Source organism: Beta vulgaris, chromosome 2 (assembly GCF_026745355.1).
Source record: "Beta vulgaris subsp. vulgaris cultivar EL10 chromosome 2, EL10.2, whole genome shotgun sequence".
Taxonomy (NCBI): Eukaryota; Viridiplantae; Streptophyta; class Magnoliopsida; order Caryophyllales; family Amaranthaceae; genus Beta; species Beta vulgaris.
The window spans coordinates 41730889-41748862 of NC_079203.1; the positions used below are offsets into that span (position 1 = coordinate 41730889).

At 30.6% G+C, this 17974-nt stretch overlaps 1 protein-coding gene across 1 annotated transcript; it reads right to left on the reverse strand.

Annotated features, from left to right (window-relative positions):
* Positions 1–4151: 4151 nt before the first annotated feature.
* On the reverse strand, positions 4152–8550 carry LOC104886608 (eukaryotic initiation factor 4A-9). The gene is made up of 5 exons (XM_010671070.3): positions 8396–8550; positions 7546–7615; positions 7324–7430; positions 6812–7242; positions 4152–4997 (listed from the first exon to the last, which is right to left on the reverse strand). The coding sequence occupies exons 2-5, from the start codon at positions 7611–7613 to the stop codon at positions 4362–4364; spliced, it is 1242 nt and encodes a 413-aa protein (XP_010669372.1). The 5' UTR covers positions 7614–7615; positions 8396–8550; the 3' UTR covers positions 4152–4361.
* Between the last annotated feature and the right edge of the window lie 9424 nt (positions 8551–17974).

Here is a 17974-nt window from a genome sequence, read left to right on the forward strand (position 1 = left end):
CCGTGTCCCATTATTTATTTACTTCTTGAATTTTGTTTTTTCCTTTGTTTATTCAACTAAAATGTTACAATTAATGTTCTTTTACCAATTATTCTCCATTCTCTTTCCTAAAATCATTTTTTCCCATACAACATTCATTTAATTAAACAAAAAAATCTTTACTAACCCTCTTAGATTCCACTTGCATAAATTAACTTGAAAAAAAGAGAAATGAGAACTATATTTTAGGACGGTGGGAATAGTAAGGTATAAGAGTCTATTTATTTTGTTTAGTTTATTTGACATCAAAAGTCTCAATTCAGTCGTCTTACTAAAAAAAACTCTAAATTATGCATTGATATGCGTGAATGTTAAGATTTTCTTTTTTTTGGTTAAGAAGAAGTGGCCCGAACCCCGCTCGGGTCTTTAAGGGCTAGGAACTTGATAGTAAGGGAAATCCCTACCCTCAGAGTCTCTCTAGTGGGGATTGAACCCCCAACCTTGAAGTTGGAAGGATGCTCTCCTTATCACTAGATTAAGTACTACTTGGTGCGTGAATGTTAAGATATCTCAAAACATGAAAGTATCAAATACTACCATAAATAACGATGGACCACACTTCCTAGCTCAAATCAATGAATAGAAAGAACCTAACTTCACATTCGATTTGCATTTGCTAAATTCTTATTTGTAGATCCAATCAAAATCACATAAATATAAAAATGACTAGGTCAAACTAGGGACATATATTCTCGAATAAAATCAGTCGACCTTCACCAAATCAAGGATATAAATTGCCCCAATAATATTCTGAATTCTGAAAGAAATGGGTTTATTCTATTAAAGCAAAATATGCCTAAGCCTTAACACCATCCGTGAAGCTAAGACTAACCCCATCCACATAAATTCATGGAATCAACTTTAGAATAAATGAGGTCCACTCTCTCATATATACAGTATATATCTTAGAAAAGGAAATCCCTAAATCGGGCACCATTTTTTAAATCTTTTAAGACTTATGATCACCTTTTTCTCGTGCTTAATAGTCAAAGATAAAATGGAAAAATACACTATCTATCATATTCATTTATGCTCGAGGGCCAGTCAACGTTCCGCCAGGTATTCTAGGGAGGGATGAACAAATGATACGTAGCTTGTAATGTTCGAACATATATTATGTTATGGTTCTCTTAGGAGTGGGGATGAAAGTTATTCGTAAAAATCGAAATCCAATTCAATTAAATCCAAACTAAATTAGTAGTTTGAATTGTACTCGAATAATGTTCGGATTGAGTTTTTCTAAAAAATTGGATTTTTGGATTGGTTGCATGCTGCAACTTTATATAATTTGTATATTTGGGATTGTATTAAGTGTTTTCAGTAAAATTTATGGATTTATATGGATTATTAGTTGTTATTAATGAATTTTTATGGAATTTTCAATGAATTATTTGTATTATTGAACATTTTGTTTCGATGTTCGTGCCTAAATTATTTTATCAAAATACTAGAGTTTAAATTTTTGGATATTTTGGATTACATCCAACCAATTTTCTGAAAATTCGAATTGGACTCGAATTCTAATTGGTTTGGGTTGGAAAATTAAAATCAAAATTTTATTCTAATTGGATTAGAAGAGACCTAACTCCAAACCATCCCTACTCGGGTGTATGATGTGCAATTGTTCACAGTGCAATATACATAGTTTAATTTGCAATATACTATGTTCATACATCACGTTATGAGACCATAGGCTATAACCAACAGCTATATCAAACACTCAAGACTCAAGAGTACGATTTGCAATATGCTCCTAGTTAGCATTTTTGGTATACCATTATTGAATTTTTTTACTTGTATAGTTGTATGTTACTTCATTGTGAAAGATAAACTCTGGAGACTAGTGACTCTAGCTACTCTTTCTTTCCCAAATTGGCAAGTTTTGCCCTGTAAAATAACCAACTTACTCTTACTTATTACAATTAAGAAAAACGAAACCCACGTAATCTATCCTATTAAAACAAAACCTAATCTAATTAGATGTTAACTATTCCTACCAAATTATAAACCCCCCAACTCTTGGGGTAAAATAACTCTCACAATGATGGAAAATCATTTTCCCTTCAAAATGAAGGGAAAACTGTTTTTCTTATCTCTCTTGTACATTCCTCTCACTACCTTCCTACTTTCCCTTTCATTTTCCTTTCATTTCATCATTTTTCTTACATGGAACCAAACAACGGAAAACTAATCTTGAAATTGTGTTTTACATTGTAAATTGTTTTCTATGAAAATCATTTTAAACTGAAAATGTTTTACGCCTTACCAAACAGAGGCTAAGGGATATATCGTATGGGAAATTTCAAGTTCCATGAGAGTAGACAGACACACAAGCCATTTTTGTACAATCTTGTCCATTATTTGAATCTTCACAAATTATTAGAGTAGGACTTCTAATTTTAACATAAAATCAGATGAACCTAATATTGAAACTTTTTTAACAAGTCCATTCCATTTTACTCTAACCCAACACTATCCTATGACCTATTCATCCATTCTCTTCTCCTTCTGAGTTTTCTTGATTCTCGAATTATAACGGAAATTTTTCAAAAATTAACTCGGTAGTCTTACCGAAAGGATTAAACTAATCACTAAACGGATTAAACTAGTCACTGAATGAGCTAGAGAATGTCATTACTGAATAGATTAAACTGATCACGAAACAGATTAAAATGATCCCTAAATAAATTAAACTAGTCACTATATATATAAAGGTAACATGTTCTCTTCTTGATATTGGACTTAGACCATGCCTAATTTTAAACTAAAAATAGTCGTTCTCTTACAAAACCAACGGTTGAATCTTACACTCAAAAGTAATCATACCCTTTTTTTGTGTTCCCTTTCGGAAACACCAAATTAAAAAGAATTTATTGTAGACTATCCTTTTATAGAGTCGCTCACCCAAAATCCCAACCGGCCCAATCTCTCCATCTTGGGTGTGAACTAGTATTGTATGTATTCGTTCAAGATATTGCATTATATATAGCTTTTTTTTTTTGTTAACTTTACTTGTATTACATTGGGTGTGAACTAATATTGATCCTACTTGTTAGGTAGAACTGAACTTGTATTACTCATCAAAATTTACCAAACATACATTTGCTATATTTTCCAATGCAACTAGCTAGCTAATAATTTTATGCTCGGCAAAAAATTTAAGAAAGATAAACATTATCTGACAAAGGCAATATTATCTTCTTTATATTTACTTCCCCAATTTTGTAAACCATATACTAGTATAAGTGTATAACCACTATACTTCCAAGTTCCAACGATTTTATTTGGCATCATGTCTATTACTTCTACAATCCGTATGATTATGTATTTTGATATAAACATGCAACAAGAAGTCATATGTCAGTACCCAAAGAAAATAAAACCGCAGCTAAAAACATCTCTTTGACAAAATTCTTTTACCATTCATCACTGCATAAATAGGTAAAATTGAGTGATAATGAATATACATATACAGGATAACAATTCATTACTATGGACACTGCTGAAATTTCTTTTTCTTACAAATTACACTAAAATTCTTTACCACAAAATTGACTCTCTCCAACTGAACAAGCCACTAAGGTTATCCTCCTTGCTCGAAGCTATCTTACTTAATAATACATGAAAAATCTAGTTGTCTACAATGATTTCAGAATCTAAAAAAAGCAGGTGCAAAATCATTCATAACCACCAGATTTTAAAGGTCAAAAGACCAAAAGAATCAACCAAAGAAGCATCTCAAAAGAAAGCAGATGGTTCAAGGAAATTAGCCACAATGAAATAGAGTTAAATTGTATAATGAAAGCTAAAATAGGAGTGAACGGTATAAATAAGGTAAACGGTATGTATGTACTTGGTATTGTCTGTTAAAAAATAGATTTTCCTCGAGTTACAAATAGTCGATAGTAATTACTCACACACTATATAGGGCTCACAAAATCAACAGAAGATGTCTAGATTCTGACACTTACCCAAAGAAAATGCCTAACCAATCCATCTGCAAATAGTTTGGCTCATGGGCAATACCAGATGCAGAAACGCAGAATTACATACAAGCAAAACCAAAATCATGCTAGAATGGGCAGTAAATATGCCAACAGGCGACACGTTCCTTGAGCCAAATACGATAAGAGTATAATTTAAACTTGTCTCTAACCCACCTACAAAATTTTAACCTGGGGCATCCACAACACAATTAAGTGATGTTCCCAGAATAGAAAAAAAAGAAAGACAAAACACACAGTAATCGTCCATATTTTTACTAGCTGGACAGACAAATCATCTTACCTCAAAACAAAAACAAAGTTGACAACTTATAGTCATCAGATTAGATCCGCAACATTGGCAGGGAGCTCCTCAATCGTCACATTGTAGAATTTCTGGATATCGAAGAGCATCCTATCATCAGTACTGGTCACAAAATTAATGGCGACACCCTTCCTTCCAAAACGTCCACTACGTCCTATCCTGTGAAGGTAGTTCTCTGGTTGAGTCGGCAAATCATAGTTGATCACCAAAGAAACTTGCTGCACATCTATACCACGAGCCAGAAGGTCGGTGGTAATAAGGACACGGGATGACCCGGAACGAAATTCACGCATAATGATGTCCCTAGTGTTCTGGTCCATGTCTCCATGAGTGGCTGAAACGGTGTGATCACGGGCCCTCATTTGGTCGGTCAACCAGTCAACCTTCCTCCTTGTGTTCACAAATATCACACTTTGGGTGATTGCCAGGGTTTCATAAAGATCACAAAGAGTGTCAAGCTTCCATTCTTCCTTGTCGACATTCACGTAGAACTGCTTGATACCCTCAAGGGTTAGCTCATCTCGCTTCACAAGAATACGTACAGGCTTGTTCATGAACTTTCTAGTAATTTCAAGGGCCTCAGGTGGCATTGTAGCAGAAAATACTCCCACCTGGATCTTTGGGGGTAATTGCTGGAAGATGTCATAGATCTGTCGCATATATGAAAACAATTAGTAGCCAGATATTCCATATTATTTCCCCCATATAGCACTTCAGAAGACAAAGGGAGAGAAAGACTTTGACAGTCACGCAATGTGAAAAAGACTTTTGACAGTCAAGCAATGTCCTAAAAAGTGAAAGCCACTATGACACAGTTCTTTAGCTTCCCACAAGTAATTTGGCAGCAGGAAACAAGAAGCAGCCAAAACATCAGTTACATAATAACAAAAGCAATTCAATTGAAAGCTAATACTCTGTAGGTTAATAAAATAAATGGGCAAGCTAGAAAAAAACCCAAATCTATCATTATTGCCATACTCCCAAGATTCCATTGTTCAGGTATTTTAATCCAGTGGATCATTTTAAGACGTATCTCTAATGGCATCAACAAGCAACTGCATAAGAAGAAGTGCATCCAAAAACCCCCACCATGTTCTTAGACCCCATTTTTCAGTGGATAGTCAAGAACAAGTACATAGAACCATTACAGTAGAAACATCCAACACTCCGAAAATCTGGAAAAGGAACCACACAATAATTACCATAGCTGAATAATTATCAAGACATGAAAAGAATAGAAACATAACTCTATTAAAAATTTGTCACCAACAAACAAAAAATGGCACTAATAAAACATGGCAACACACCAAATCCAATTTTAACACAAAGCGGGTGCATAAAGTAGTGCTGGAGACATGAAACCAGTCTGCAATGACATCAAATCACCATCCAGATTTACTTGGGCTATTTGAGTGCTTTGAAACACCTTTCCTAAAAAAAATATCATCTTGCCAACACATTATAATTCATACAGAAACAACTTGATTAAACATTCTCCTACAGTACCTCAGACCATGACCATCCATAGACGAGTGACATTTACAGCTTGTTTGGTAGAATAGATTTGGAAAGAAGAGAAAGGAAGTGGAAGGAACTTTGTTATTTTCTAATGTTCGGTTCATTAAAAAAAAAATTAAGTGAAAGGGAATGGAAGGAATTGGAAGGAAAGACACTTTAATAAAATTTCACTTTTCTTTCCTCCTAAAAGTGGGGGAATTTAGGACTAAAGAGAAAATTTATACCAAATATGGGAAGTTAAGGTTTTTCTCCCTTTCTCTTCCCTTCCTTTCTCTTCTCTTTTTTTCCTGTACAGTGTGTTTGGTTCATTTTTAGTAAATGAAAGGAAGAGAAGAGAAAGGAAGGGAAGAGAAAAAAATGGAAGAGAAAGGAAAAAAACCTTAACTTCCCATGTTTGGTATAAATTTTCTCTTTCTTCCCAAATTCCCCCACTTTTGGGAGAAAAGGAAAGTGAAATTTTATTAAAGAGTCTTTCCTTCCAATTCCTCCCATATCCTTTCACTAAATTTTTTTTAATAAACCACATTGGAAAGTAACAAATTTCCTTCTACTTCCTTTCTTTTCCTTCCAAATTCTTTCTACCAAACAAACTATTACTAAAAATGAACCAAACATACTGTAACAGCAAAAGGTAACACCATGTTCCAATCAATCAATTGTGCAAGTTTGCATCTAAACAGAAGAATGCTTTAACCTTTCGAAGTTCCGATAGATTCCCCAAGTCCACAACAACCCCCCATTCAAAAGCAAAAAATAAAACCGTGTTAAACATAACCTTATGGACAGATCTCATAGAAATTGGATATATTGCTCAAAGAAACACATGTAAAAGTAAAAACCACCTTTTCCATCATGCCAAGAATCAAAAGGGGGGAAGGGATACTATGCACTATGCAGCTCAGACAAAATGAACAAAAAGAATGTGAAAACAAAATGTGCACCATACCTGATCCTTAAAACCTCGAGAAAGCATCTCATCAGCTTCATCAAGAACAAACATTTTAATGCTATTGGCACGCAGAGATTGTCTACGCAGCATGTCAAAGACACGTCCTGGTGTACCAACAACCACATGAACACCTGCAGCGAGGATTCTTTGATCTTCGCGTACACTTGTTCCTCCAACACAAGCATGAACCTTAACACCCAGGTAATCACCCAGGGCCCTCATTACCTTCTCAATCTGTTGTGCAAGCTCCCTAGTTGGAGCAAGGACAAGAGCTTGACATTCCAAGTTTTCATAATCCAGCTGCTGCAGAATTCCAGAACAAAAAGTAGCAGTCTTTCCAGTACCAGATTGAGCTTGCTGGATGACATCAAGACCCTTGCAGAAAGGAACAATTCCCCTTTGTTGAATAGCAGACGGTTTTTCAAAACCTGACCACAAACAACAATATATAATTAGTAGATAATTAAACAAACTGAGCAACCCAAAAAGAAACATGAATGACACATTACCATAAGCATAGATTCCTCTGAGAAGGTTCTCTAGCAAACCCATCTTATCAAAGCTCTCATACACCTCATCATATGAAGTGAAAAAGTCACTTCCTTCCTCAGAAAGCCTTCATCATAGGATAGTTCGAAGTCAAGAAAACAACAAAACCAAAACCATTTTCTTATATTATATAAAAAGAAAAACCCATTGAACTCCAGTGTTAGAGAGGTAGGACAACTTACAATTCACTCATCTTGTTATCATACTGACGAGCATCGTATTGTGAGCCTTCAGGAGCTACTCCAGCCATGACTGAATTAACACAAGTACAATCACACTTCATCAAAATGTATCAAACTTCCTACAACACTAAAAGCACAGTGCCAAAACTCGATCTATCGCCGATTAAAATAAGAGCACTAAAGCATTAACTTCCAAAAAAAGAGGCCAAGACAATTCAGCTACTACAACCTTACAATCACATACACTAAATCAAACTCAAATAAATGAATTAAATTGAATTGCACAAACTCCCTGATACAAAAAATCTCAGAATTCATATGGGAAACTTCTAAAATATTCGGGGAAAGATTCGAACTTGCGACATAACCGACCCAAAAGCTTCTACCCAACTAAAGCCAATAATTTCTCCTGTTGATTTCTGATAAGGGAAATTCATAATCTTTACCGAATTCAGGAACAAGATTCAAACTTTCAGTAGAGGAAATTAACAAAGCATAGTATAGCACTAACATCATAACGCATAAAATCCGACATTCATACACATAATTATAAGAAGAAAAAAAAAAAAAAACCCAATTACAAAAACTAATCAGCTACAAAACAACAACTAAAGATCGTAACTTTCAATAATAACATATTAGAAGATTACTCAAAAAATTCAACTTATTGGGTAAACCAAGCCATTAAATCGAAGATAATAATTTCACTGAAGCATCTAAAAACCATAATCAGATGTTTTAGATCTTAAATCGTAGATTTCAACTAAATGAAGCGATATATGGTACTAGTAAATTAAAAAGTTAAAATTGATATAAGTAAGATGCAGAGAAAAAAAGAGAAGAAACTTACTTGAATTAGGTTGATTTGAAGTGAAACGAGATTGAAAAAACGAAAGTGTAATAGAGGCGTGGAGAAACTCTTAAACAGGATCTGAAGCGAAAGAGAGAGAAAATAAAAGGCTTCTTTGTATTTATATTAGGGTTTTTCCGACTTCGATTCCCCAAAGGTCTTAGAACTTAGAACAGTTGTCCGATGGGCGGGCCTGTTAAACCCGACCCGTACTTGGATAATACACCTTATTAAAACGTCATATATCGGGTCGGATTCGTTGATGTAGGTTCTTGTTCTTTCAATTTAAGGCTACTAGAATTTTTTTTCGAAACAGAAACTCGATTTTCTTCGGCATAAGAGTCAAAATTTGAACATTAGACGTACGAAATATAATTGTTTTTAGTTGCAAAATTTGATTGGTTTAGTTTCTGTCACTTAAGTCTCTCACCATTCTTTTTGTTTTGTTTTTTTTTTTTACTTTTCAAAGTTAAATTCTATGAACAAAATAGAAATTGTATTGCATTTATTTATGATTTCTAATATTATAATTTTTTAGTTGATTTTTTAATTAAGTACAGTACTCCCTCTGTTTTTTTTATCTTTCTCACTTAGAATCTTGACACTATTCATGCATAGGGAGAATCTTCTCAAATGTTCTCAATTTATAAGAAAAAACATAGTCATGTGGGGTCTTGTTTGATTCGTCTCAATTAGTACTTTATTAATATTCAATCGTTATAATTTTTACTAATATATAATGAAAGATATTTAAGTTTTAAAACGTGCATTGGCAAACGTGCAAAGTCAAAGTAGGAATGATAAAAAAAAACAGAGGGAGTACTTCATAAAGTGTAAAGAAAGTAGACACTTTGATTTCAAGTCAATTTTTTCATAGGTTGTAGTTTGTAAGTGAATTTTTAAGTTTTTGCAAAGTTTTCTCATTTTTAGTGATTTGCATAACGTAAATTATGCAATTTTATGATTTTAGTTGACTTGTGAGTGATTGTTATAGTTATATTTTTGATATTTTTTGTTTGAAGCCCCCTTTGATGTATAAGTGAATTTATAATTTAGAATGGGAAGGAGGTGACGTAGTCTCTTCATTCGGGGACATCATAGTTCCCCTTTTCACTTATATAATAGAGATATGTTGTTCTTTAATTCTTGAATGATATTTTACATAAACTTTTTTACCTTGATAATCAATCGCTATTATATAATAGAAAAAAATAGGTCCAAATATATGTAAAAGTTTCATTAGATATAGGAAACACTATAAAAAAGTAAATAAGTTTTTTCCTTGTCTAACTTCTAAATTCTGATTTCACTACAAATACACCTCTATTTTTTTTATCATGACCCGCCATTAATTGTGAATGGTTTTTGAGAATAGTGATTTGTAAGTAAATTTTTGTATGTATTGACGTTCTAGGTTATTAGCTAGTTTTAGTTTGTATGTTAATTTTACGTTTTAATAAAGTTTCCTGATTATTTGAGTGATTTGTGTGATTTTTATAACGTGATTTTCTCAATTGTATGGGTGAATTGTAAAGTTTCTTCTTTTAAGTGATTTGTGAGTGAGTGTTGTAAATTTATTTTTGGTAGTTTTATTTGAGTGTCAGATTTGATTTTGACATTTCTTTTGTAATTTAGAAAAAGAAGGGGGGTAAAATGGGCGTTTCAAAATAGGACATCATTGCTCCCCCCTTCCCTTATATAATGGAGATCTTTAGTTCACCTTAAATTTTCTAATTTGAACTTATCTGATCTGATCTGGACTTATTTTTTCTGATTTGATCTGATCTGATCTGATCTGATTTACAAGATTTTATCTTTTATAAAATATTATAAAATATATTATTACTATTATATTATTACTTTGTAATTCATTATTATGCAATATATTATAAGATCTTATTTATAGTATTACTATTATTATCATTTTATTTCTATTACAATTTATACACAACTTTTATTAATAATAATAATCATTATTATCATTATTATAAGAACAACAACAATAACTATAATCATAATAATAATAATTATTACTAAAAATAATTATATAACTCAAGTCATTAATTTATAAGAGCACTTATACAATGTTTCACACTTTCCCATAAAAAAAGTGTTTCACACTTGAGAAGTCAGCAGACTCAACTCTTTTTTTCGTATAAAATAAAATAAGATATACAAACAACTATGACTTGCGCAAGAAAGAAATAAATAGCGTGCAACTTCAAATAGCTAGAGATATTTGGAATTCGGTAGGAAGAGGTATACCGAATCTAAATTTAAAATTTGTATCTCGCACTTAGCTTATTTTGAAATGTTTATCTGAACTTAGGACCTGTTCTCCCCTGCTTATTTTCAGTTCAATTCAGTTCAGTTCAGATCAGATCAGTTCAGTTCATCTCTTGACAATACTTTTAGGGTCTGTTCTCCCCAGCTTATTTTCAGTTCAGTTCAGCTCCAATAAGTTCAGTTCAGTTCAATTCAGCTCCAATAAGTTCAGTTCAGCTCAGCTCCATTCTTTTATAATCATTTTGTTAAATATTATTATTATGTCGGTATAATTTATTTTACTAATTAGGGTCTGTTCTCTTCGGCATAAAACAGTTGAACTGAACTAAACTTAGGGCCTGTTCTCTTCGGCATAAAACAGCTGAACTGAACTGAACTGAACTTATCAAAGCTGAACTGAACTGAACTGAACTTATCGGAGCTGAACTGAACTGAACTGAACTTATCAGAGCTGACTGAACTGAACTGAACTGAACTGAATTGAATTTGAATTATATTACATTGAAATAAATTGAATGTAATAAATATATAAATAATATTTTAAACAATAATAATATGAATATTAAATAATAATTATAATGATAAATAATAATAATGAATAATAATAATAGTAGTATTTTGAATATTTTTAAATGATAGTTATAAATAAATAATATTAATAATCATAAATTAATAATAATAATAATAATAATTAATGATAGTAATGATAATTAATAATAATTATTTTATATTATTTGTATTAATATATTAATACTTGACGATGATATATAATAACAATAATATCTAAGAAGTAAATTAATATTACTATTTTAATAATTATATTTAATAACTTAAAAATATTTAGTAATAAAAATAATGATTGGGTTGGACCGCGAAATAACAATAATAATTAGAAACAACAACAACAATAATAATAATAATAATAATAATAATAATAATAATAATAATACTTAATAGTAATGATATATATTTAAATATAATAATAATAATAATAATAATAGTAATTAGAAAACAAATTATACCAACATAATAATAATAATATTTAACAAAATGGTTATAAAAGAATAGAGCTGAACTGAACTGAACTGAACTGAACTGATCTGAACTGAACTGAACTTATTGGAGCTGAACTGAACTGAACTGAACTTATTGGAGCTGAACTGAACTGAACTGAACTTATTAGAGCTGAACTGAACTGAACTGAACTGAACTGAACTGAAAATAAGCTGGGGAGAACAGGCCCTTATTGGAGCTGAACTGAACTGAACTTATTGGAGTTGAACTGAACTGAACTGAACTGAATTGAATTGAATTATATTGAATTGAATTAAATTGAATGTAATAAATATATAAATAATATTTTGAACAATAATAATATGAATATTGAATAATAATTATAATGATAAGTAATAATAATGAATCATAATAATAATAGTATTTTGGATATTTTTAAATGATAGTTATAAATAAATAATATTAGTAATCATAAATTAATAATAATAATAATTAATGATAATAATGATAATTAATACTACCTCTGTTTCTTTTTAATTGTTACACTTTGACATTTTACACTATTCACAAATTGCACTTTGACCCTCGTTTGTGATTTATACGTGAATAAAAACATAGTCATGTGGGATCTTGTTAGATTCGTATTAGTATGTATTTATTAATATGTAGTTTTTATATTTTTTACAAATACAAAATTAGAGATATAAAGGCTCAAAGTAGTGCATCGGCATGCGTGAAAAGTGTAAGTGTAACAATTAAAAAGAAACGGAGGTAGTAATAATTATTTTATATTATTTGTATTAATATATTAATACTTGATGATGATATATAATAACAATAATATCTAAGAAGTAAATTAATATTACTATTTTAATAATTAGATTTAATAATATAAAAATATTTAGTAATAAAAATAATAATTGGGTTGGACCGCAAAAATTACATCATAAAACGTCTTGACGCGATTTAATTGGTTTCTGGGCTAAAAAAAGTGAGTTTATTTGTGCTTTAACCTAAACCATGTTCCTCCTAATAATAATAGTAGTAGTAATGAGTAAGGTATAATAAAAAAAAATAATATATAGCAACTATAATTATAATAATAATAATTAATAGTAATGATATGTATTTAAATAATAATAATAATAATAATGATAATAATAATAATAATAATTAGTAAAATAAGTTATACCAACATAATAATAATATTTAACAAAATGGTTATAAAAGAATGGAGTTGAGCTGAACTGAACTGAACTTATTGGAGTTGAACTGAACTGAACTGAACTTATTGGAGGTGAACTGAACTGAACTTATTGGAGCTGAACTGAACTGAACTGAAAATAAGCTGAGGAGAACAGGCCCATACTCTTATTATTATTATTATTATTATTATTATTATTATTATTATTATTATTATTATTATTATTATTATTATTATTATTATTATTATCATCATTGTTATTATTATTATTATCACTATTATTATTATTATTATCATTATTATTATTATTATTATTTAAATATATGTCATTACTATTAAGTATTATTATTATTGTTGTTGTTTCTATATATTATTTTGTTTATTATACCTTTACTCATTATTATTACTATTATTATTAGGAGGAACATGGTTTAGGTCAAAGCACAAAGAAACCCACTTTTTTTAGCCCATAAACCAATCAAATCGCGTCAAGACGTTTTATGATGTAATTTTCGCGGTCCAACCCAATCATTATTTTTATTACTAAATATTTTTATATTATTAAATCTAATTATTAAAATAGTAATATTAATTTACTTCTTAGATATTATTGTTATTATATATCATCATCAAGTATTAATATATTTATACAAATAATATAAAATTATTATTATTAATTATCATTATTATCATTAATTATTATTATTATTATTAATTTATGAATATTAAAATTATTTATTTATAACTATCATTTAAAAATATCCAAAATATTATTATTATTATTCATTATTATTACTCCCTCCGTTTCCTAAAGATCTTCCCACTTACTGTTCCTACAGATACCAAGGAAAATCAAGTTGTGTGGGACATGGTGTGAGTAAAGTAGGAGAGAGAAAGGAGTTAAGATAAATAAACAAATAAAAAGGGGTTAAAATAGGAGAGAGAAAGAAAGTAAAATTGAATTAATAATGTAATGGTGGACCATATGATAGTGACATGAGAGGGTAAATAGGGAAATTTGTTTTGCCAAATAAGGAATAAAGCAAAAGAGGGAAGATCTTTTGGAAACACCCTTAAACGGAAAGAGGGAAGATCTTTAGGAAACGGAGGGAGTACTTATCATTATAATTATTATTTAATATTCATATTATTATTGTTTAATATTATTTATATATTTATTACATTAAATTTAATTCAATTTAATTTAATTTAATTCAATTCAGTTCAGTTCGATCAGCTCCAATAAGTTCAGTTTAGTTCAGTTCAGCTCGATCCAATAAGTTCAGTTCAGTTCAGCTGTTTTATGCCGAAGAGAACATGCCCTTACTCTCACATATCACTATTCATTTCAGTTCAGTTCAATTTAGTTCAGTTCAATTCAGTTCAGTTCAGTTCAGCTGTTTTATGCCGAAGAGAACAGACCCTTAGTAGTTTAGTTGTCATGAATTTGAGCTATCATATTTTATTTTATTTTTTTGCGTCATTCTTATGTTCTTAACACGTGACTTTTAATTTTCTACTATTTAATAACAACAAAATAACTTAAATAATGATAACAATGACATTTATAATAATAACAACAAGATTAATAATAATTACCAATATTAATAATTAATAAATACAACAACAATAATAATCCTTTTGAACAAATGTACAAGTAAATAATAATAGTCCCTTTGTATTTTTTTTATCTTTCTCGCTTAGAATCTTGACACTATTCACAATTTTAGAGAATCTATTAGATTCTTCTCAAATAAGAAAAAATATAGTCATGTGGGATCTTGTTTGATTCGTCTCGATGAGTACTTTGTTAATATTCAATTATTATAATTTTTACTAATGTGTAATGAAAGATATCTGATAGTAATAATGAGTTTTTAAATATAAGCATGATCAGAACTGATCTGATCTGATCTGAACTTATTTTTTCTGATCTGATCTGATCTGATCTGATCTGATTAGATCTGAAATAAGCAAAAATAAGGTGAACTGAACATAGCCTTACTATATAAAATATGAAATACTACTATATTATACTTGTGATCAATATGAAATTTTGTTATATGAGGTGTGTATTTTTGTAACTAAATGGTTTTGGTATAGTGGTAACTCACTTGGTTTCTGTCTTTTAAGGATGAAAATAGATTCGGATTTTTCATTATATATCCTCGATGAATTTTTTTATTCACTATATACGCTCGATGTTTTCAAAATTCACCGTATGCCCCTCAATTTCTTAATAATTTACCATGTACCCTTAATGATTAACAATTATCCACTTTTTTGACCATTAACACCTAATTCTATTACTAAATCATAGTTAACCCCTATTTGAGTCGTTAGCCGTAATTGAACACCATTAAAACATAATAAATGACCCCTTTTAGTTGTTTTCCTCCATAACTCTCTTGCTTCTTCTTTGGCCTTATGTATTGTTTAAATGCTAATTTATTAGGGTAAATGAGTTAAATAACGATGAAATAAGGTTTAGTAATGGAATAAAGGCTTAATGATTAAAAAAATTGATAATCGCTAATCATTAAAGACACATGGTGAATTAAATTGAGGGGTATATGGTGAATTTTGAACACATCGAGGGTATATGATGATTAAATAAAATTTGTCGGAGGTATATGGTGAAAAATCCGAAATAGATTATTAGTCAGCCTTTTACTCTTAAGTGGAGCACCCGGGGTGAGAAAAATAGTCATTGTTGTTGGCGTAGATATTGGTGCGGGAGCAGCCACAATCCAACTCTTTGAAGAGTTCTTGTACTATTAAGATGTAATCCCCCGTAAATTTATGGATTTTATAAATATACTAGCTTTGAAGTCCGTGCGTTGCACGGGTTATTGTTTATTTTATTTTTGCAAATTTTTTGTTAACATTGTTGATTTTTTATTGATATGAAATGAGATTTTTTTTCAACATGATTGTTATATAACTTCTCCATTCTTTTTTCTATTGCAACAATTACCACTTGAAATAGTTTCATCTCTTCGAATTACTTCACTTTTGGGAAAAAAAAACAACTATAGTTGATAACATCGCTTTTACTTTATGTTAATAAAACCATCATTAATTACTCAAATTGTCTCATAAAGTTGCATTTACTTTATTAAGAATTTATTTATCCCCTACTCTAGTTTAACCATCTATGCTAAACTATCCTTTTTTTTTCTTACAAACCATCCCCAAACTCATTGTTGCAGTAGAAAAAGACAAAAAGTATTTGTCGTTATACTTTAATTTCTAGATTTGTTATTGTGATATATATATATATATATATTATATATATATATATATATATATATTTATATATATTATATTTTTAATGTTCAGTTGAATATTATAATATTATAGCTAAGTTTATTATTCTATAGTATCCCAATAATTGGTATGACTAACAGTAGCTAACACATTTTTAACATGAAAAATACATAAATGGTACTTTAAGAAAGTAGAGGGTAATTTCAATAGATGTAGGACAGATTAATAAAGAAAAAATATAAGTGTATGCCACAACTTTAACCTTTAATTATTAGCACGTAAACACTAACGCATATAGAATAGAAAATGGGAAAGCAAAAAAGAAGATCATAATGATGGTATCATGAATAAATTAAATTAAATATATAACTAACCTTTATTAATAAAAAAAATACTATGTAAGAGAAAAAATATATCCATCAATCATGACCATATCAAGATTTATCAAACATCCCCTTTTTTTGTGATCTGCGATCTCAAATAGTCTAGAAACTCGAACCTTGATTTTTCAATTAGTTTTAGTAGAATTAAGTTCATTGAGAAAAGAATAAGATCTGACATATATGCATTTCTTATCAGAGCATAAAGTTGCAGTGTGTGCTTTACTTGAGACTAGAGGAAGGGCTCACAATGTGGCTAAGATTCACAAGAAACTAGGTGTTAATTGGAAGTGAAGTTGTAATTATACTCACTCTCCTAGAGGAATAATGTGGTTAGGATGCATGGCAGCCAACTAAAGCCAAGCTGAACTTGCTGCAGCAGGCTGAGCAAGTGATGGTGGCTGAGGTGAGTAGCTTAAATGCTATAGTGGATTCTATATTGATTAGTGTGTATGGGCTACACACTATTAGTGACAGGAGAGATCTTTGCAGAGAGCTAGATAGAGTGACTGACAACTGTAATAAGCCTTTCATTATAATAGGAGATTTCCATGCTATTTTTCAATTTGAAGATAGAATGAATGGTGCTCCAGTTAGTGAAGTTGAGAGTTTGAGACTCAAGATATGGCAAACTTTATTTTGAATGCTAATGTTATTGAAGTTGCAAGTACGGGGTTGTTCTACTCTTGGACTAAGAAAGGGCTAGGAGACAACATAATTGCTAGTAGAATTGATAAAGCCTTTGTTAACCCTCTTTGGCTGGATTTGTATGCAGATGTGAAGGTTAATTATCACCCTTGTGGCATATCAGATCACTCCCCTTTGATTTTTGATATGGAACCTGAAAGTGATGAAGGTAGTAGACCTTTTAAGTTTAATAATATCCTTTGTGAGCATGAATCCTTTGAAGAAATAGTGAGAGCTGCATGGGACAAAATTAATGGGATATTTAAGATGAAGCAAGTATGGCAGAAACTTAAGAAGCTTAAGAGAGCCCTAAAAAACCTTCATGCCTCACATTATGCTCAAGCTCATCTTAAAATGGAGGAATTCAGAGGAAAGCTTGCTGCCTTGTAGGCTTTGCCTCAAATGCAAGTTGATTTAAGTCTGCAACAAGAAGAGAAGGAGTGCTATGACAAGTTGAAATATTGGTCAAATGTGGATGAAAGCATCTTGAGACAGAAAGCTCAAATCAACTAGTTGTCTTCAGGTGACTCCAACTCAAAGCTCTTCTTTACAGCAGTTAAATAAGGAGAGCAAGAAATAAATTGACTCTGGTGTATACTAACAATGATGTCCCTCTTAACACCAGAGCTGCAATTCAACAGGAATGGGTTGGTTTCTATGAGAATCTGCTGGGAACTTGTGCTCTGGAGCTACCTGGTATTGACCTTCGCATAGTTCGGGATGGCCCTAATTTAAACA